Consider the following 23,819-nt stretch of genomic DNA (forward strand, 5'->3'; position numbering starts at 1 on the left):
AGCAGTGACATTAATCATCGTATTTGCTATTTATTCTTGCAGTTGCTATTAATTTTTGTGCTGTCAGTCCTGTAGCGACCTTTAGGCCCAGTCGTCTTGTGTACTGCTCATTAACATACAGCACAGTGTATGCAATTTATTGTATTTAATAACACAGTATACTTAAGTACTAATGAGTCCATTAATACACTATACAATATGCATTGCAGTGTATTACTGTCTGTATTAGCTTAAATTCCGTGTACACAACATTAAAATATACACAATACATGGTACAATTATATTGTATTGTACCATAATACAATGTTGAAAATATTACACTGTTCAGTATATTGAAGAGTAAACTGTCTCCTTTCGTACACTGATTACATTTTGATTTATGAATGCGTATCATGTATATGATGTACGTACATTATGGAAAAGGTATGAGCATTGTACACAACAGGACAGTGTCCACAACCTTACAGTCTAGTGTACATCATAATATTTATTTCATTGTGAACAAAAAGGTAATAATTTACATCAGTAACTAAGTACATATTATTCATAGTACAGAAATAATTAATATTGTACATCAACTGTGATCCATTTGGTTCTGAAGAATACAAAATCTTACAGTGTACACAATATCAAAGTCTAAAAAAATAAAAGTACATAATGTGTGGAATTCTGGGTTAAGCTGTAAATAACAATGTACACTATTTTGAACATTACAGCAATTCAAGTACTATTACAACTGTTCAGACGCTAATGTACTCGAATATACAATATTATATACAGTACCTGTCTTTACAGTACAGTATTTCAATGTATATTATTAAAGTGAACACGGTACAAATACAGGTATTACAACAAGTGTACACAGCAATATATTGTACACTTCATCGCAATGAAATGATAAGTGTACATAAAGTTTTATCGTGCACAATATTGCAAAAGTGCACAACGTTACAATGTACATGAAAGACAAAATGTGTCGTGAAATTTGGTGAGAACATATGCTGAAGGGCTGCTTTTGGTGCGCTCTGCCTTGTGGTAGGGGGCTCTCATAATGTGTCGCGAGTTATATTTAATCTTCGGACAAAACCGCGAGACAACTTTTGTCTTTGATTGTACATAATTATTTCATACAGTACACAAGAATGCTAAGAATTAAACAGAACAGTGTACTCAAGATTACATGTACTCAAGGTTAATGAGATCAGGATTAATTTACTCAAAATTATTAGTGTACTTAAGATTTCGGTGTACTCGAGATTAAAGTACTCAATATTACAGTGTACTCAATATTATTATACCCAAGATTATAATTATGCTTAAGATTACAATATGCTGAAAAAACTCATCGAACTCAATATTACAATATACTGAAGATTACGATGTACTCAGATTAGTGTACTCAAGATTACAGTGCTCATATCACGTGTCAACATTACCGTACTGCACAATGTATTACACTGTACAGAATTGTAATTACAAATCATTAATGTGCATATCATTACAATGTACCTCATGGTTTGGTGTACAGTACTCGTCTGGGTCGCTTACAACTCGTTTTGAACCAGCATGCTCCAGAATATTGCATTACTTCATTGAATCTTCCTTGTCGTGTATGTTCCTTGTTCCTTGTCAGTAGCAGATGCATAGGTGATGGTGAAGAGTAGTGCGTGACAGTCATGACATTTTCTACTGTCATATGGTTTGTCTTTGCAAGGTCATCGGGTTTGTTTGTGACAGTAATAAGGGTTCGAAGCTTAGATCCGTTATGGTTCATGCTGTACATTTGAAGCAATAAAGTCATGTCATATTTCTCTCATATGTCTCGTAATGTTCGAGGCTCGTTCACTGTTGGTTTTCAGGTCTGAAGCTTCGAGCATATTTCACATTTTGTCTCGGAATATAGTCAAAGCCTCGTTCAAAATGCAATTCTATATCTGAACTGTCGACTCAGTTATTTGCTGTAATAAAAAGTTGACTTGCAACATATTCAATTTTTTTTTCAGTATATACGAAGTGTTGATACGAAGTGATGATACAGTTTCATTGTTCACTGAAACCTCAAATTGTTGTCTCTGGGCATGTTTTCCCAGGCTATATTTTAAAACAGGTATACATATAATGTCATCAAAAAGAAGATCCCAGATTTTAAGTGGATACATAAAACAAAATTCATGTATTCTTTTTCGACTATATATATATATATATATATATATATATATATATATATATATATATATATATATATATATATATATATATATATACTACAGGAAAGAAGAAAACACTTAAATCCAAGTGTTTTTCCTTGTGGTTACAGTATATACCTGATCACGCGCAACTACAGTGATTTTATATATATATATATATATATATATATATATATATATATATATATATATATATATATATATATATATATATATATATATATATAATCGAATGTGGGCATTTCTTCCATGCTTCTATATTCATCTTTATTCCATATATCTGTGAAGGTTTAAGTGGTCTCTTAACACCTCTTCTTACACGTGTAGACACTAAGATACTCTAGAGGAAAGTGACAGTATTAGACACACGTCTATGGTCGTTATGTAACTACAAGTATTACATGTTCAAGACACGAATCGAACCACCAACTCAAACAACCCAGGTTATGGTCGAGACGCGCTTCTGTGGCGTCAAATGTTCACTTAACACACCGTATGTACGTTAACCGGATGTACGGTAAGCAGACAATGCCTATAACAGTTATTTAGTCTATGTTTTAAGCACCAGTTCATAACACTTCATAAGACTTCTACAAACAATAACAGCAACAACAACACTATCACTGGGGTCGTAGCCATGATTATAATATATATATATATATATATATATATATATATATATATATATATATATATATATATATATATATATATATATATAGAATTTTGTTTCATTTAAATTTTTATATACGATACTTTCAGTTCTCTCACTGTCTCGAGATAACGGAATTCAAGTTTCACAGTTTCACTCGAGATTTTCCATTAAATTTTACAGGTAAATATATAAGTGTTGGTCACAAACTTATAATATTCACCGTTTTTTCTCATAACAGATGGCATTATTATCCATAACTCCTCACAGTTAAACAAGTAACACTATAGACAAAAACTATATACTGTATATACAGTGCACAAGAGATGACTATGTACAGCTCACCATGTATACTTTTGCCGCATATTGGGGTTTCTTCATATATCACTTCACTTCCAACTCATATACAGTATCTCATTGTTAGTTCACGAAACACCCGTGGCATTAGATATATTTTCTGATATTAACTCGTAAATCGTCGAGACAAACAGACAGATAGATGATTAGGTTCTGATTCACGCCAGACATGGGCTAAGGTGAGTAAGACGTTGTCCAAACTTGGAATATTCAAAACGGTTGAATCTTAGAACTTAGAGAGAGTTTGTAAGAAGGAAGACATCTCAATCGGGTGTGTTTTCAGACCTTTCGAGTATCACTACCGCTTCCCGAAACATCCAGAGGTGTTCAGGAAGATGAAGTGAACACACATGAATGACTATCTCAGATATACAACTAACTAACTAACCGTGTGGCATGTATTGGTTAGGTTAGGTTAGGTTAAGTTGGCTTGGGTTGGCTTAGACCATCGACTTGTGGTGTTGTGTGTTCCTGTACGTAAATATCATGACCTCGTGACCTTGAACCTGGTTGTGGGAGGTCATAGCTGCTGCGGTTTGCTTCACGATAACGAGAACTCAGTCACCTGTATTGACTAAGTGTAACCAATGACGCAGAGGACGACTTATATCTCCCCCGTCAGTGGAGGGAGACAGAAAGAGACAGGTGGTTGACGCCTGTTTAATGAAAAAAAAATAACGTTATTAATGACACACTAATTGAGAGGCAAATAGAGTCCTTTGATCCTCAGGTAAGAGCATAAGGGATATTTTTGGTGGGATATTTGGTCAGCTTGTGGTGTGACGCGAGCTATCCTCATCAAACACGCTCCCAACAGTTTTAAAGAACCTCTACAACATCTAACATCGTTACCAGGAGCAGTAGCGGAGTTCCGGGAGCGATACTCGTGTAGTAGGAGCTTTCAGTTCCCTGCAGTGTTTAATACCAGGATTATAGGACGAGACTGTATTCTGCCCCATTGGTGCTAATTATCTCCTACTGTTTATCCTAGAGAGTTTCTTCCGGTTCTGGATGTCTTATAGACGATGCCGTTGTTTATATTCCTCTCTAGATGTCTTATGTAAGTTGCCGCTGTTGATGTAGCCCTGCAGTAGTCTTGCCCGTTGCCAATTTCCATTTGGTTGCCATACGTTTCCACCGTTGTCATGATTACCATACTTTGCCACTGTTTCCGTAGTTACCAAACGTTATCACCCCTGCCGTGGTTGTCATACGTCGCCATCGTTGCCATGGTTACCGTAGAGGGATCAGTCCAGGAATCAGGTCGGAGAGCGCCATGAACTGGAAAGATAAATGGAGAGAGTCGTCTACAATCCAGAATTAATGTCTTATTTTACGAGAGTAGAGAGATTTCTACGAGACAACGAGACCCTGAGAGACACGTAAATTATTATCTCTCCTCTCGGGTGTGAGAGACGTGTGATAGATTCTCAAAGGACCTTACCTGAAAAATCTTAATGAGACTACAGGTGAGACAAACAGTGACTTCATATATCAACAAACTCACTCCCATTTACGTTGAAATAATAAAATCTTTTATAATTCGAACCAAGAATTCTCAAGCCATCGTTTCTCGTCATCGGGAGAACGTATCTAGTTAGTGTACAGTCTTAGGGCACTATATATACATTTTGTGAGTGAGTCAGTTGCATTTATCCTCACAGCTCAAGAGTTTCTGAGAATCTATGTTGTAGGTTAGGTGAGCTTTTACCACGATCAAAGACATCCTCATATGATTCTCTTTCTTTCTTTTCCTTCTCTTTCTTTCTCCCAGTATCTCCTTCTCTTCTTCTTCCTCCTCCTCTCTCTGTCTCTATCCTTCACTTCTCTTACTTTCTTTCTTCGTCATTGTAATTCACTTTTATTGTCTTCTTTCCCTTCTCCCCTTCTCTTTCTCTCACATTCTCTTTCCTTCGTTTCTCTCCCTTTGCGTCTAACCCTTCCTTCCTTCACTCATTCCCTATAAGTCACTCTTCCTGTCCTCCTTCTCTTCCTCTCACGTTCCCCGTATCTCACTCTTCCTATCTTCCTCTCTCCCAGTCGCCTCTTCTCTCTCTTCCTCTTCCAATGCTCCTAGGGAGGGAGGGAGGGAGGGAGGGAGGGAGAGCAGTGTATTTATCAAGGTAAGCAGACCGGGATAAAAGACTTTACCTGATGATGGATCCACCGCTGACAGGTGGCTGAGGGTCTCTCTCTCTCTCTCTCTCTCTCTCTCTCTCTCTCTCTCTCTCTCTCTTCCTTTACGTGTCCTTTACGTGTGTCTGGATACTCTACTCTCTCTCTATCTCTCTCTCTCTCTCTCCCTTCCTATACGTGTGTCTGGATACTCTACTCTCTCTCTATCTCTCTCTCCTTCCTATACGTGTGTCTGGATACTCTACTCTCTCTCTATCTCTCTCGCTCTCTTCCTTCCTTTACTTGTGTCTGGACACTCTACTCTCTCTGTTAAACCGGGTATCTACCCTACACAGTTAGGTAAACAAAACTCACCTGTACAGTACAGCGCCAAAGGAGGTGAGTTACGGGCGCGGGTCAGTGGAGGGGGGCGGGGCAGTGCTTGGGTCGTCGCCGTGAGAGGCACTTGAGTTACGCTGTTTCTGCTGCTGCTGCTGCTGTTTCTGCTTCTGTTTTCTGCTGCTGCTGCTGCTGCTGCTGCTGCTGCTGCTGCTGCTGCTGTCTCATCTGCTGCCGCTGTTTCCCTATTTCAGGAGTCTTCTTCAGGATTGACTTGAGGGGTTCTGATGGTGCTGAAGTCGATGGTTGTTTGGGGAGTGGGTCACAGTAGGGTTGATGTCCCCTCCACTGTAGGACATAGTGGGTCCCTTGGAGGAGGACTTCGAGGACGATGCGGTTGGCCTCGTTGACGATGATGACGGAGGCGGCGATGGAGCTCCTAGGGGTGGGACAGCTCCCATGGGAGGGGGTAAAATTTCAACAGGTGGTGGAAGGATTTCTACAGGAGGAGGAGGAGCACCTACGTGTAGGGGGATACCTGCGACGTGTGGTGGAGGAGCAGGTCCACCTACAGCTCCTAGACCCTCGGGGCAACACTCCAATCTGGGAAGGTCAGAGAGGGTCAGGTGAAGTTAGGTGAGTATAATGCATATGGTCCATATTATGAGAGAGAGAGAGAGAGAGAGAGAGAGAGAGAGAGAGAGTACCGTCGATCGAAAATTTGTGTGTATGTTTATCTATTTGTGTTTGTGTATGTACAAGTCCGTTTGACGTGTGTGTGTGTGTGTGTGTGTGTGTGTGTGTGTGTGTGTGTGTGTGTGTTTATATATGTGTGTGTGTTGGCACATACGGTGGTGAAATGCAGCTAGTATGGCAGGATTATGTTAGTGTTAAGGCGCAAGTACTCTTGCTGCCTCTCGCTTTCAGCTACCGCCGCTGGCTAGCTCTCGTGGTGAACAGGGAAGCAACTTGTATAAGTCTTCCCCTGCCAGTACACAGCCTCTTCACCATCAAGACTCCTGCTGTGCCTCCTCGTGGCAACACACCGTAGCTGGGTGCCTTGTGGGCCCAGACTAGACCAGCAGGAGATCTCGGAGTCGCAGTGGGCCCCAGAGGAACGGCACATAGGCCCACTGCATGTGGACACGTCCAGGCGCCTACCAACCATTACCCCACTGACTTGTGGATTAACCTTGGTAGGTATAAGACTATGGAAGTAAACATCGAACGAAAAATCTGCGGTGGAGCCCTGCATCAGGCAGACATGCTTACAGAGCTCCAAAAATATTCCAACGGCAGTATAGGTGGAAGAGGTGACCACCATGGGAACGCAACGACTACACCAGCAGACGAAGGCAATGCCTGATGGACAGGCTACTAGGGCGAAACCCAACAAAACTGGGCTATCGGCAGTCCATCGCAACTCACCCTCTCCCCAGCCGTTGCAACACTTGCACCATTGGATCAGGAAAAAGGTGAGCCAGATGTGTGGTTGCAGCCTGTACTCCTGCCTCACCACATAAATCAACTCACGCACAGCCATCATCCAGCTCATCATACCTCACATCATCATCAAAACTCCTATACCCCAAAAGTCCTATGGTGACGGACGAGTGGCGACGGGGACAGGCAGAGATGACTGCCGGGAGTCTCTAGACAGAAATCTGCACATGGGAAGCACAGATAAGATGGTCGTTTTAGCACTGAAATCTAGGTGGCAGCGTAATCCGGTCCTGTCTGTGCGACTGAGCATCCCTTTCGAGGAGCCACTCTGCTCACCCCACATGGGGAGGGAACTAGAAAAAGTACCCTAAACATAGCCTGCCTAAAAACCAACCTGACTGGGCAACTGCACCCAGTAAGGTCATCCTTATGTGGTCAAAAATACAATCATAATCACAGATCCCCCCAAAAACAGAACTATGCAACCTCTTATACTCGCTGCATGAAATGTGAGGACCCTTTTGGCTGGCTAAGTATAACATCGACAGCGCAGCCAACAGTGAGTCCCGGCTCCCAGATGAGGGTCAACTCACAGAACGGAGATCTGGCTATACCATCTTCTGGAAGGGTAATCCTGCTGTGGAGAGAAACCGCAATTACGGAGTTGGCTTTGCCATCCGCCAATGCATCCTACACAGGCTAACTGAAATGCCTATTGGGATCAACGGGCGCCCCATGGCGCTCCGATTCCCACTGAATCACTCACGTCATGCCTTTTTCATCAGTGCATACACCGCAATACTGGATGCAGATGGCATCAAGGAGGCCTTTTACGCCGACCTCAACAGAGTGCTAACCTCGATCCCCAGAGAAAATAAGGTTGTGCTTCTTTTGTGACTTCAATGCCAAAATTAGCAGAGATGCTGACATTTGGCAGGGAACCATAGGAGGAAATGGACAACGCAAGTGCAATCCAAACGGCATACTACTCCTCAGCACGTGTACCGCACACAACCTCACTATCACCACTACCTTGTTTAGACAGACTGACAAGTTCAAAGGTTCGTGGCAACACCCAGGATCCAAACAGCAGCACCTCATTGACTACAGCATTGTCAGAGAAAGAGATTGACGAGATATCCTCATCACCAGAGCCATGTGTGGCTCAGTCCACTGCAACACTAATCATCAGCTTGTCAGAGTCAAGCTCTAACTTCATGTCGCCCCAAAACGGCCAATGCAGCAAGCCTCCAGAAGAGGTTTTAACAGTAAGCGTCTGAAGGATCCAGTGGTAGCACATGCTTTCAGAGCAGCTTGAACATGAGCTGATAAACAACCCGACAACAAACAACCGAAATCCCAGTGGCGAATGGGAAATTCTCGACACTGTCATGACAAAAACCTGTGGAGAGACCCTCGGCCAGATCGAAAGAATACACCAGGACTGGTTTAATGAAAATGTCCTGGCAATCAATGAACTCGTTGATGAAAAATATGCTGCCTTAACTAACTGGCAGAAGAACCCACAGTCTCGGACCAAAGCTGATACCTTCGGCAAGAAGAAAGAGGCGGTCCAGCACTAACTTCGCAATCTAAGAACGACTGGTTAAAATAAAGCTTGTAAACCACAAAACTTTACAGATCAGCACAATATGCCTACATTTTTAATTTCAAGTAAAACATTTAATGGGCTAATCGCTCGTGGTATAGCCCCGCTACACTCATCCGACAGTAACTTCCTGATTAAAGACGATGAAGGCATCCTTCAGTGCTGAAAAGAGCACTACCATTCACTACACAACCGAAACACCAATTTGGAAGTCCTGACTACCCAGCAGGTCCCTCAGCATCCAGAGCTGACCCACCTCAGCTATCCTCCATCCCTGGATGAGGTAGCTACTGCCATCAAACAGATGAAAAATAATAAAGCCTCAGGGCCTGATGGAATCCCAGCCGAGGTGTATAAAGCAGAAGGGCCTCTGCTTACCAGCCGTCTGCACTCTCTCCCGGAGAATTTATGGGAAAAGAAGGAAATCCCCCAAACTCTTAAAGACGTCTCCATCGTCAATATTCATAAGACCAAGGGAGACTGGTCAGACTGTCGCAACTACTGCAGGATCTCGCTGCTATCCGTAGCTGGCAAGATTATCGCCCACCTCCTCAGACACAGCCTTCTTCCTGAGGCGGAAAACTTCCTCCCAGAATCTCAGTGTGGCTTTAGACCATCACGTGGCACCACTGACATGATCTTTGCTGCTCGCCAGATACAGGAGAAGTGCAGATAACAGTGCCGTGACCTGTACATGGCCTTCATCGACCTAACCAAGGCATTTGACTAGGTCAACAGAGAAGCTCTCTGATGGGCCTTCAGTCGTTTTGGCTGCCCATACAAAATTCATCACGATTGTGAGGAAACTCCACGATGGCATGAACGGCAGTGTCCTGCACAACGGCACCAAATCTGAGGTCTTCCCCATCCAAACGGGGGTTAAAGAAGGGTGTGTACTGGCACCAACTCTCTTTTCCATTTTCTTGGCTGCCTTACTTACTCTCATGCCAGTGCCAATTTATCCGGCGGGGTGGACATCGAGTACCGGATGAAGGGTCCTTTCAACATAAGATGATTCCATTACTGAACTTCACTAAACGCGACCTACAGGAGATCCTGAACATCTGCGCAGATGCGTACTCACACTTTGGCCTGCCCCTGGTTCAGACACACCTCCACCATCCATCCAGCTTAAAGGTACTACCCTCTCAAATGTTACCCACTTTCGGTATCTCGGCTCCCACTTGTTCACCACCACCGACATCGATGAAGAGATTCAACATCGGATCAGATGTGCTTCTCAAGCCTTTGGCAGACTCTGAAACCGTGTCTGTAGCTGTAGGGAGCTGAAATTATCTGCAAAGTTTCACATCTATCGAGCAGTGGACCTCCGCATCCTGTTATTTAGCAGTGAGACATGGGTCACATACAGGAGGTACCTCAAGGCACTTTAAAACTTTCACCAATGTAGTCTACATTCCATCCTCCTAGTTCTCTGGGAAGATAAGAGAACAAATGCCAGTATTCTTCCTGACACCAACTATAGGAGCACTGAGGCTATCATTATCCATGAACAACTACGCTGGACTGGCCATATTACCCGCATGGACGACAGTAGACTGCCGAAGTAGCTACTTTACAGTCACCTGACAAATAGTAAACGTAATGCCGGCGGGCAACTGAAAAGGTATAAGGATAGTCTTAAGACAAACCTGAAAGTGCCAAATTGACCCCTACACATGGGAGACGATTACTCCATACCATAACGCTTGGAGGAGCACCACACAAGAAGGTGACAATACTTGTCTGCATAACGAGGCAGACAAGCACCAACGCCGGAATGACGCTGCCGCCGCCCAACCCGCACTAGATGTAGCCCCCTACATGTGCAACATCAGTGAACGACGTTGCCGGTCCCGTATCGGCCTCTTTAGTCATCTCAGTACTCACCAAAGTAGGTGACATCCTTAATAACTCATATCATTTTATCATTGCTGGATGATCGTCATACTCGATTCTGAGTGACATCAAAGTAGTAGTAAGTAGTATGTATGTATGTAGGTCGTGGCGACCTGTGGTGTTGTGTAATGATCAACATGCTCGCCTCCAAGCAAGTGGACCCGGGTTCGATCCCAGGGCAGGGCGAACATCTGGCAAAGTTTCTCTTAGCCATTTGTTTCTGTCTACCCAGCAGTAATTGGGGACCTTTGTGTTAAAGGATTTGCGGATTGTGTTCCGGGGTCATGGTTAGCCAGTGCACTTAGCTAGTTTTCCAGTCTTATCAGACTATTGCTTGACACTGGGTCATGCAGCTCGTTAAGTTAGGGTGTGGTTTTGGTGTTGGCGACAGTTTCTACACCTTAAAAAAAATTCACGCCCAGGTGGCCTTTGTGCCGGCCATCTTCGTACACTAGGGGCAATCATTATTATGTACAGTTGCGGTCAAAAGTAATCCAGACCCGGGTAAGGTAGGAAGGCGCAAGTCAAGGGCCACATAGTAGTGAGGGTATATGTTGATAGGCCTAGAGTCTAAACAACCAACCAACCAGAAGGCCGGGTGTCCAGGGAGGAGTCCTACGGACTTAACTTTCCCTCAGTTATCTGTGCCTTTACTTGAGATTTTGGGGAGGAGTGCGAGTGTTGGTAAATATTAAAAATAAATGTGAATTCCACCCTCTTATTCAATATTAATTTCTCATATCAATGTTATTATAAATATCTAATTGCCGATTAAAACCTGAACAACAGCCTGAAACACTTATAAACAAGGAAATAGAAGGCACATAATAGTACTCATAAAATAAGGGTCCACATCTACAGTACCACTCTTTCAAGCATGTAAATCTAAGGTAAATATAGTGAGAAAAAACACAACAAATTACATCCATCCTTCTATTCATTTTTTCAAGAATTTTCCTACTTTCTCAATTCTCTCCCTCTCTGATGACCAACTTACATCACATACCACCCTCGCACACCCCTCCCCCTAGCACACCCCTCCCCCACCCCTCCTCTTCGCACACCCCTCCCCCAAATCGACCATTGCCTCTCTCCACCCAACTTAACCTACCGTGCAGAAAGGACCCGGCCAGGGCAGGGTGGTTGAGTTGATGATTACTTTTGACCGTGTATGTAAAGCCTTCGATACTGTCGACCATACCAGCCTCCTTTCAAAGCATGAACAGGATGCAGGATGCAGTATGTCTGTTATAATAACCATCAATCTGACTCCTCGCCAATCTTGTATGGAGTCCCCCAAGGTTCAATTCTCGGTCCAGTACTGTTTTTGTTGTACATAAGCGACATAGTCCACGCCAGCTCACTCATAAAATACAACTTATTTGCAGACGATAGTAACCTCTATGCCAGCAACTCAGACCTCCATTCCTTGATGAGAACTATGAACACTGAATTAACTAAAGTCAGGAGCTGGGTAATAAGTAATAAACTGACCTTAAACCTTGAGAAAACCCACTACACGATCATTCACAGAAGAAAAAACTTACCTCCAGACTTGAACCCCCTGTACCTTGGTAATATAGTCCTCAAACGCGAACAAAATACTAAATTCCTCGGAGTTACTGTTGATGAGAAACTTAACTGGAGAAACCACATACAAGCCATTCACAGTAAAGTCAATAAACAGTGAAATATCATGTATCACACTCGACAGTCACTCACTCTCACAGCAATGAAAGAAATCTATCATGATCCTGTTTACCAACACCTGATACACTGTCACACACTATGGGGGGCCTCTGGCTCTTCAAAAACACAATCTCTGGTTACTGCACAGAAGAGAGTTGCACGGATATTGACCTACTTGAAAAAAAAACAGATCACACAAACGAAAAATTTGCTATATTGAAATTCTTAAAATTCGAGGATATTAACACTTACTGCTGTGCCCTCTTTGTTTACAAATCTATCAATCACTTGCTTGACAATAAGTACTTCCAATTCCGGAATAATCAGAGATACAACTTAAGGCACCCAGAGCTACTAAGACCACCCCTCATGCTCTCCTCTCAGTCCCAGACCTCCATAAAATATCATGGTGTGAAGGTGTGGAACAACTTACCCCCACCCATCCCAGCAAAGACTACGCTCCCTTCCTTTAAATCATCTCTAAAAAAATATCTGTTGTCGAAGTATTAACACTTCTTGTAACACTTACTATATTTACAGTACCTGCTTTTATTGTACCATCAAAACCGTTTTATCGGAAATTATCATGTAAATAAATACGTAATTACCATTGCAATAAACATAATTGCCAACTAGACATAATCCTGAAAGCTCTGTCCTCTTGTTCAACCTTGTTACTGCACATATATATATATATATATATATATATATATATATATATATATATATATATATATATATATATATATATATATATATGTGTGTGTGTGTGTGTGTGTGTGTGTGTGTGTGTGTGTATATGTATATGTATGTGTATATGTATGTATAAATAAATAAATAAACAAAATAATAATAAAAAATAAATAAATAAAATATATATATAAAATAATAAATAATAAATAATAGAGTAAATAAATATTGAAGTGATAACCGTGGCAACATTATGAGATGTTCTTATTACCACCATGCTATTGTACTATTCCAGATGTTACTAAATGTTTCATAATACTTCCTTGAGATAAATGTATAGTATATATCAGGTGCCTCAAAGAGAGCTCAGGTTCTCAACTGGCTCAGCCATGTTAATATTGTAATTATTATCCACTCTGTATCTGTGTTTTTCTGGCTAAATAAACTGTTACAATTCAATTCAATTCAACATTCAGTGTACTGTACAGGAAAAATACAAATATGATGTTCACAAACATTCTCCTTGCAGTTCACGATACACAAGCCGTTCACTACCGTTCATTTTACACAAACCGTTCACTACCATTCACTATACATAAGCCATTTACTGCCGCTCACTACCGTTTACTATACAAACATTTTCACTGACTTTCACTGTGCACAATCATACTCACTGCCATTTAGTGTACACAAGCCGTTCTCTGCCGTTCACTATACATAAAGCGTTCACTGTTGTTCATTATACAAAGCAATTCACTGTTGTTCACTGTACATAAGCCGTTCACTGCCGTTCATTATATGCAAGACATTCACTGCTATTCATTATATACAAGTTGTTCACTGCCATTCACTAACACAAGCCGTTCACTGTTGTTCAATAACACAAGCCGTTCACTGCCGTTCAATAACACAAACAAAAGCTTGTCACTGCCGTTCACTAACAAAACCCTTTCGCTGCCGTTCATTACCGTTCACTACCTTTTACTATACACAAGCCGTTCACTAACGTTCACTACCTTTTACTATACACAAGCCGTTCACTACCGTTCACTATACTGTACACAAGTCGTTCACTGCCGATCACTACACACAAAACGTCCTCTGCAAGCCGTTCACTGCCGTTCACTATACTGTAAACAAGCCGTTCACTGCCGTTCACTATACTGTAAACAAGCCGTTCACTGCCGTTCACTATACTGTAAACAAGCCGTTCACTGCCGTTCACTATACTGTAAACAAGCCGTTCACTGCCGTTCACTATACTGTAAACAAGCCGTTCACTGCCGTTCACTAACACAAGCTGGCGGGTTAGTATAGTACACACGTTGGCTGTTATAAATGACAACAAACACAAGCCACAAAGTTAATATCAGACAAATATCTATCCTCCGGTAAACTCATTATACTCAAAGCCGTACAAGATACTCAACGTTTATATAGGGAGATATACACTGTAGAATATACTGTATATACTGGATATACACAGGTCGAAGAGATCATATATAGAAAAACGTGGGTTACTTTCACTGCCCCCAACACACACACACACACACACACACACACACACACACACACACATATTCTTAATGTATGAAGGTTTGTGTGTGTGTGTGTGTGTGTGTGTGTGTGTGTGTGACCTCGCTGGGCACAAGAGATATCCCCAGGTCGTTTCCTTCACTCACACCATAATACCATTACTGTCTCCCCCTTCTTAATGGTTGTTCTGGCCACTAGCTAGTTCTGTGCAACCTGTCTGGCTCTTACAAGCAACCTGTCTGTGTAGTCTATCTGTGTGGCTGTGCTGGTCAGTGACTTGTCTGTGCAACCTTTTTTTTCTGTCCCATATAACCTGTCTGTTTTGGTCAGTGGTCACTGGACTGTGTGTGAAACCTGTTAGTTTCTGGTCATTTTATGTTAGAGAAGTTGGTTTGTTTGTGCATCATATCTGTAGAACATGTCTGTTTTGCTCACTGACTTTTGTGGGCAACCTGCCTGGCTCTTACAAGCAACCTGTCTGTGTGGCTGTTTTGGTCAGTAGGTTGTCTGTATGACCTGTCTGCTCCTGGTCAGTAGGTTGTCTGTATGACCTGTCTGTTCCAAGTTAGTAGGTTGTCTGTATGACCTGTCTGCTCCTGGTCAGTAGAATGTCTGTATGACCTGTCTGTTCCAAGTCAGTAGGTTGTCTGTATGACCTGTCTGTTCCTGGTCAGTAGGTTGTCTGTGTGACCTGTCTGTTCCTGGTCAGTAGGTTGTCTGTATGACCTGTCTGCTCCTGGTCAGTAGGTTGTCTGTATGACCTGTCTGTTCCTGATCAGTAGGTTGTCTGTATGACCTGTCTGTTCCTGATCAGTAGGTTGTCTGTGTGACCTGTCTGTTCCCCTGGGTCCCAATGGGTTGTCTGTATGACCTGTCTGTTCCTGGTCAGTAGGTTGTCTGTATGACCTGTCTGTTCCTGATCAGTAGGTTGTCTGTGTGACCTGTCTGTTCCTGGTCAGTAGGTTGTCTGTGTGACCTGTCTGTTCCTGGTCAGTAGGTTGTCTGTATCACCTGTCTGTTCCTCATCAGTAGGTTGTCTGTATGACCTGTCTGTTACTCATCAGTAGGTTGTCTGTATGACCTGTCTGTTCCTGGTCAGTAGGTTGTCTGTATCACCTGTCTGTTCCTGGTCAGTAGGTTGTCTGTATCACCTGTCTGTTCCTGGTCAGTAGGTTGTCTGTATGACCTGTCTGTTCCTGGTCAGTGGGTTGTCACCAATGTGACCTGTCTGTTCCTGGTCAGTAGGTTGTCTGTATGACCTGTCTGTTCTGGTCAGTAGGTTGTCTGTGTGACCCTGTCTGTTCCTGGTCAGTAGGTTGTCTGTAATGACCTGTCTGTTTCTGGTCAGTAGGTTGTCTGTATGACACCTGTCTGTTCCTGGTCAGTAGGTTGTCTGTGTGACCTGTCTGTTCCTGGTCAGTAGGTTGTCTGTGTGACCTGTCTGTTCTAGTCAGTAGGTTGTCTGTATGAAACCTGTCTGTTCCTCATCAGTAGGTTGTCTGTATGACCTGTCTACTCCTGGTCAGTTGGTTCTCTGTGTGACCTGTCTGTTCCTGGTCAGTAGGTTGTCTGCTGTGTGACCTGTCTGTTTCCTGGTCAGTAGGTTGTCTGTGTGACCTGTCTGTTCCTGGTCAGTAGGTTGTCTGTGTGACCTGTCTGTTCCTGGTCAGTAGGTTGTCTGTGTGACCTGTCTGCTCCTGGTCGGTTAGTTTGTCTGTATGACCTGTCTGTTTCTGGTCAGTAGGGTGTCTGTATGACCTGTCTGTTCTGGTCAGTAGGTTGTCTGGCCTTGACCTGTCTGTTCCTGGTCATTAGGTTGTCTGTATGACCTGTCTGTTCTGGTCAGTAGGTTGTGTGTGTGACCTGTCTGTTCCTGGTCAGTAGGTTGTCTGTGTGACCTGTCTGTTCCTGGTCAGTAGGTTGTCTGTATGACCTGTCATTCTAGAATTCGGTGGTGGGTTGTCTGTATCACCTGTCTGTTCTATTGGTCATTGGAGTTTGTCTGTGACCTGTCTGTTACTCATGTGGGTTGTCTGTGTGACCTGTCTGTTTCCTGGTCGGTAGGTTGTCTGTATGACCTGTCTACTCCTGATCAGTAGGTTGTCTGTATGACCTATCTGTTCCTGGTCAGTGAGTTGTCTGTGTGACCTGTCTGTTCCTGGTCAGTAGGTTGTCTGTGTGACCTGTCATTCTGATCAGTAGGTTGTCATATGACCTGTCTGTTCTGATCAGTAGGTTGTCTGTATGACCTGTCTGTTCCTGGTCAGTAGGTTGTCTGTATGACCTGTCTGTTCCTGATCAGTGGGTTGTCTGTATGACCTGTCTGTTCCTGGTCAGTAGGTTGTCTGTATGACCTGTCTGTTTCTGATCAGTGGGTTGTCTGTGTGACCTGTCTGTTCTGGTCAATTGGGTTCTGTGTGTTGTGACCTGTCTGTTTCCTGGTCAGTAGGTTGTCTGTATGACCTGTCTGTTCCTGGTCAGTGGGTTGTCTGTATGACCTGTCTATTTCTGGTCAGTAGGTTGTCTATGACCTGTGTCTGTTCTGGTCAGTGGGTTGTCTGTGTGACCTGTCTGTTTCTGATCAGTAGGTTGCCTGTATGACCTGTCTGTTCCTGGTCAGTAGGTTGTCTGTATGAAGCCTGTCTGTTCTGATCATTAGGTTGTCTGTATGACCTGTCTGTTTCTGATCCAGTAGGTTGTCTGTGTGACCTGTCTGTTCTGGTCAGTACTGGGTTGTCTGTATGACCTGTCTGTTCCTGATCAGTAGGTTGTCTGTATGACCTGTCTGTTCCTGATCCAGTAGGGTTGTCTTATGACCTGTCTGTTCTGTCCAGTAGGTTGTCTGTGTGACCTGTCTGTTCCTGGTCAGTAGGTTGTCTGTATGACCTGTCTGTTCTGATCAGTAGGTTGTCTGTGACCTGTCTGTTCCTGGTCCGAGGATGGAGTTTGTCTGTATGACCTGTCTGTTCCTGATCAGTAGGTTGTCTGTGTGACCATCTGTTCCTGGTCAGTAGGTTGTCTGTGTGACCTGTCTGTTCCTGAATAAGTAGGTTGTCTGTGGCCGACCTGTCTGTTCCTGGTCAGTAGAGGTGTGTGTGACCTGTCTGTTTCTGGTCAGTGGAGTTTGTCTGTATGACCTGTCTGTTCCTGGTCAGTAGGTTGTCTGTATGACCTGTCTGCTCTGGTCAGTAGGTTGTCTGTGTGACCTGTCTGCTCCTGGTCAGTAGGTTGTCTGTGTGACCTGTCTGCTCCTGGTCAGTAGGTTGTCTGTATGACCTGTCTGTTCCTGGTCAGTAGGTTGTCTGTGTGACCTGTCTGTTCCTGGTCAGTAGGTTGTCTGCTAGACCACCTTCTACTCCTGGTCAGTAGGTTGTCTGTGACCTGTCTGTTCTGGTCAGTGGGTTGTCTGTAGCAGCCTGTCTGATTTCCTGGTCAGTAGGTTGTCCTGTATGACCTGTCTGTTTCGTGGTCAGTAGGTTGTCTGTATGAGCCTGTCTGCTCCCCTGGTCAGTAGGTTGTCTGTATGAGCCCTGTCTACTCCTGGTCGATACCCAGGTTGTCTAGTAACTGAGCCCTGTCCTGTTCCCTGGTCAGTAAGGTTGTCCTGTGTGACCTGTCTGTTCCTGGTCAGTAGGTTGTCTGTATGACCTGTCTGTTCGTGGTCAGTAGGTTGTCTGTGTGACCTGTCTGTTCGTGGTCAGTAGGTTGTCTGTATGACCTGTGCGTTTCGTGGTGGTCAGTAGGTTGTCTGTATGACCTGTCTGTTCCACTGGTGAGTAGGCTGTCTGTGACCTGTCTGTTCCTGGTCAGTAGGTTGTCTGTGTGACCTGTCTGTTTCACAGATGTTAGGTTGTCTGTGTGACCTGTCAGAACACCAATTCAGTAGGTTGTCTGTGACCTGTGTCTGGTCCATTAGGTTGTCTGTATGACCTGTCTGTTTCCTGGTCAGTAGAGATTGTCTGTGTGACCTGTCTGTTTCCTGGTCAGTAGGGTGTCTGTGTGACCTGTCTGTTTCCTGGTCAGTGGGTTGTCTGTGTGACCTGTCTGTTCCTGGTCAGTAGGTTGTCTGTGTGTGACCCTGTCTGTTCCTGGTCAGTAGGTTGTCTGGTGACCTGTCTGTTCTGGTCAGTAGGTTGTCTGTGTGACCACCTGTCTGTTCCTGGTCAGTAGGTTGTCTGTATGACCTGTCTGTTTCTGGTCAGTAGGTTGTCTGTATGACCTGTCTGTTCCTGGTCAGTAGGTTGTCTGTGTGACCTGTCTGTTCCTGGTCAGTAGGTTGTCTGTAACCTGTCTGTTCTGGTCAGTAGGGTGTGTGTGTGACCTGTCTGTTTCTGGTCAGTGGGTTGTCTATTGTGACCTGTCTGTTCCTGGTCAGTGGAGTTTGTCTGTGTGACCTGTGTTCCTGGTCAGTGAGTTGTCTGTGTGAGCCTGTCTGTTCCTGGTCAGTAGGTTGTCTGTGTGACCTGTCTGTTCTAGATCGGTAGGGTGTGTGTGTGACCTGTCTGTTCCTGGTCAGTAGGTTGTCTGTATGACCTGTCTGTTCCTGGTCAGTAGGTTGTCTGTGTGACCTCTCTGTTCCTGGTCAGTAGGGTGTCTGTGTGACCTGTCTGTTCTGGTCAAGTTTGTCTGTGTGACCTGTCTGTTCCTGGTCAGTAGGGTGTGTGTGTGACCTGTCTGTTCCTGGTCAGTAGGTTGTCTGTGTGAGCCTGTCTGTTCTGGTCAGTGGGTTGTCTGTATGACCTGTCTGTTCCTGGTCAGTAGGTTGTCTGTATGACCTGTCTGTTCCTGGTCAGTAGGTTGTCTCAACATTATGTACGACCGGGTCAGTAGATTGTCTGTATGACCTGTCTACCACCTGTGGTCATTGGGATCTGTGTGACCTGTCTGTTCGGTCAGTGGGTGTCTGTATGACCTGTCTGTTCCTGGTCAGTAGGTTGTCTGTGTGACCTCTCTCAAGCACCGCCAGCCAGCCACAACCTATACCATTTATCACTATAATTGGGCGGGCGGGGATGGTCTCAATACATCGTGCTGGTCACCCACCTACACTACCAGCCCCCCACCACACACACGTAACCTGCTGAGGATGTGACTAAGGCTGGAAGGTCTGTTGTGTTTGTTCTGTGTTTGTCTGTCTGTTTGTTTCTGTTTGCCTGATTGTGTCTGTCTAACTATGTATATGTCTGTTTGTTATTCCACTTGATTCCCTGGTTGTCTGTCCCTCTGTTGGTCTACTTAGATAATATGTCTGTCTGCCTGTCTCTTAGTCTACTCTATACCATCAGAAGAATCATCTACCCCCTCCCTTAGTAACCTCATTGTCTTCACCCTCGAGATAAGGTAGACAGTGGCGTGACGTAAACAATACACATAGGTGTCATAACCACCACATAAACAATAGCCCTATCAATGGTCATTATACTAAGGGGGTTTTATATCATCCAACAAAATCAAAAGAAAACAATATATGAACAAAAAGATAAACAATGCATGTAAACAATTGGTATTCTTAAATTTTAGGGAATTAACTTCTGGTAAGGCAGGACGTTTTCCTCGGCTCAATAATAATACACCTAAATCATCGCTGCCCTACAAACGTTAATGGATCTTTTGTTATCTTAAAGAGAGATAAATATTTTATTTTTTTCGATGGTTATCTATCTATCTATCTATCTATCTATCTATCTATCTATCTATCTATCTATTTAATTTCCGAGTATGAAGTTCGAATCATATGAGAGAGAGAGCAACACAAACTGCTTATAAGTAAGAATATTAAGAGTTAAAAACAGGCGTAGAAAAATATAAAAGGAAATATTAATCAAAGGTCTCTGAAAAGCAGTGAATATCCTGGCCAAAAGTATACGGTAAAGAGATTCACACAGACGAGGATGACCGGCCCAAGGGCCACAGAGGAGTGAATTTGTTTAAGGCGTAGAAGCTGTCGCCAACACAACAACCACACCCTAAGTTAAAGAGCTGCATGACCCAGTGTCAAGGAATAGTCCGAGAAGACCGGACAACTCACCAACTGCACTGGGTAACCATTACTCGGGAACACGATCCGCAAATCGATTAACATTCAAGTTCCCAATTACTGCTGAGTAGACAAAGGGAAATGACGTAAATAACTTGCCCATAGTTTCACCCTGCCCGGGATCGAACCCGGCCTGCTTGTTGAGGCGAGCATGCTGACCATTACACCACAGGTTGCCACACTCTCACACACACATAAACATATAGACACAGATAGACAGACAGAGATACACAAATTGACAGAGACAGACAGACAGAGATACACACTCACATACATTAACGAAACGATTACATAAGAAAAATTTAAAACACCCGTCCCTGGTCGGATGTGCATTAACCCTATCTCTCTCTTTCCCTCCCTCCCTCCTTCCTTCCTTTCCTCCTTCTCTTCCTCCCTCCCCCACTCTCTCTCTCTACCTCTTACACACAGGTATAAACAATCACAAAAATCAGCTGTTTTAGAGCACCAGGAAGACTGTTAATGGAGGTACAGTCATGTCCACGCAGTCTAACAGGAAGAATCCTCCACTAGTTTATTGGTTTTCGCAGTTTACATGACAGTTTTCGATACAGACTCTCTCTCTCTCTCTCTCTCTCTCTCTTTTTCCTCGGTCCTTCAGGGTTAATGTATCTGTTTGTTTGTTTGTCTGTTTGTCCTCTTATCTGCTTAAACTTGTCTCTGTATGTCTGTTTGTTTGTCTCGGTTTCTTTGTGTTAATTTCTCTCTCTGTGTACTCTATTTCTGTCTGTCTGTCTATCTGTTTATCTCCGCCTCTGTCTGTTTCCCCTGTCTCTATTCCTCTGTGTTAAATGTCATGGCCTCGTTATATCTCATGGGTTCCATCCGGCACCATCTAAACATTATCTGGCTGGTGGAGGAGTCGGTTGAATTTCCTCTTTCTTTCCGGCACTCGGTGAACTTGTTCCACTTCTGTCAGTGAACCCCGATTTTTTGACCTGGGTGGCCTTGCTGCTTGACCTTGTTTGGGCCTTCCCTTGTGACTGAATCCACCTGCCTCTACCTGACCCTACCTGCCTCTACCTACCCCCACCTTACCCTACCTGCCCCCACCTTCCTCCATCTGCCTCTACCTGACCCTATCTACCTCTACCTGCCCCCACCTTCCTCCAACTACTCCTACCTCACCCTACCTGCCTCTACCTGACCTTATCTGACTCAACCTGCTTCTACCTGCTGTTACATAATCCCATGATTGACACGAACTGACCTAATCTGACCTAACTTACCCCTAGTTGACTCCCACCTAACCCAACCTGACCTACCATAAAACTGTCTCACATAAGTTCACACCTGACCTTTCTTGACCTCACAGATGACCTTCATTGACTTCGTAACTGACCTTGGCTCAGACCCTCGGTGGTGCTGGGCCTCGTATGACTGCTTCATGTGGATCAGCTGCTCTTGAAGGCAGCGGTACTCCTGTAGGAACTTCTCCAACTGGGCTGCATGGTACTCGAAGCGGTACGGGTCAGGTTGCGGTGCCGAGACTTGACCGCATTCTCCCGCACCAACACCACCTGCACACTGCTCCTGCGGGTGCGGTAGACAGTGTTAGAATTTATTATTATTAATATATTATTATTATTATTATTATTATTATTATTATTATTATTATTATTATTATTATTATTATTATTATTATTATTATTATTATTATGTTATTGTTGTAGTTGTTGTTATAATCATTATCACTCTTCTTGGAGGGTAAGGGAAGGTGAGTTATGTTACATGGGGATTTCACCTTCAGAATTATTGACTGGGACAACATTATAGATGACTATGAATCTGAAGACTTCCTTTACGCAGTACAGGACAATTTTTTAAAACAACTAATTACACAACCTACTAAAGGTGACAATATATTAGGCCTAGTATTAACAAATAAAGAAAGTAGTGTCAGAGATATGACAACAGGGGAAGAACTAGGGAACAGTGATCACAGAGAAATCAGGTTTACCATAAATTTGGAAACGAAAAATAATGACAATATGGTCAGAGTCCCGGACTTTCGATTGGCGGATTATGAGGGGTTAAGAAGGTACCTAGGTGAGGTCGCCTGGGAACGGTCAGGTCAGTCTCTGTAGGAATGGGTGAGGTCAGCAACACAACAGTTGATGACGATTATACTAAATTCGACTCACAGAAAGGGGATCTGGTTATAGCTTCTTCTGGAAGGGTAAGCCTGCTGTGGAGAGAAACAGCATTTATATATTGGCTTTGCGATCTGCCAATGCATCCTACACAGGCTAACTGAAATGCTCGTGTCATGCCTTCTTCATCAATGCATATGCCCCATCAGTGCATACGCCCCATCACTGGGTGCAGAGGATGACATCAAGAAGGCCTTTTATGCCGACCTTGACAGAGTGCTAACCTCTATTCATAAAAACGATAAGGTTGGGCTCCTAGGAGACGTCAATACCAGAGTAGGCAGAGATGCTGACATTTGGCAGGGAATCATAGGGAGAAATGGACTAGGCAAGTGTAATCCCAACGGCCTATTCCTCCTCAGCAATTGTACTACACACAACCTCACTATCACCAATACCATGTGTAGGCAGGCAGACAAGTTCAAGGATTCATGGCAACACCCACGATCCAAACACTGGCCTCTCATTGAATGTATTTTTATTAGAGAAAGAGATCACCGAAATGTACTCATTACCCGAGCCATGCATGGCTCAGACCACTGCGACACTGATCATCGGCTCGTCAGAGCCAAGCTCTCACTTCACGTCGCCCCAAAACGGCGAAGTCAACAAGCCCCGAAGAGGTTTTAACAATAAGCGTCTGGAGGATCCAGACATAGCACATGCTTTCAGAGAGCAGCTTGAACATGGTCTGAGACACAACCCGACAACAGACAGCCTAAATCCCAGTGCCAAATGGGGTATTCTCGACATTGTTATGACAAAAACCTGCAAAGAGACCCTCGGCCAGATGGAAGGAATACACCAGGATTGGTTTGATGAAAATGACCCGGAAATTAATGTAATCGTCGATGATAAACGTGCGCTCCCCTCCACTCATCAGACGGCAACTCCGTAAATAAAGACGAAGACGGCATCCTTCGGTGCTGGAAAGAGCACTACCACTCGCTGGTCAACCAAAACACCGGTGTTGATGTCCTGACTACCCGAATCCCCTCAGCATCCAGAGTTGACTCACCTAAGCTGTCGTCCATCCCTGGATGAGGTAGCTAATGCCATCAAACAGATGAAAAAT

The 23,819-nt window shown here is 43.8% G+C and overlaps 1 protein-coding gene across 1 annotated transcript; it reads right to left on the bottom strand.

The window, feature by feature from the left end:
• Positions 1–4,211: 4,211 nt before the first annotated feature.
• On the bottom strand, positions 4,212–22,121 carry LOC121869840 (cleavage and polyadenylation specificity factor subunit 6-like; the record flags this gene model as incomplete). Its single annotated transcript, XM_042371412.1, is given in 3 exon segments — positions 4,212–4,497; positions 5,707–6,273; positions 21,934–22,121. Coding segments are annotated over 2 exon segments (528 nt in total), but the record flags the coding sequence as incomplete, so codon positions are not given.
• Between the last annotated feature and the right edge of the window lie 1,698 nt (positions 22,122–23,819).

This window comes from Homarus americanus, unplaced genomic scaffold (genome assembly GCF_018991925.1).
Source record: "Homarus americanus isolate GMGI-L3 unplaced genomic scaffold, GMGI_Hamer_2.0 scaffold32583, whole genome shotgun sequence".
NCBI lineage: Eukaryota > Metazoa > Arthropoda > Malacostraca > Decapoda > Nephropidae > Homarus > Homarus americanus.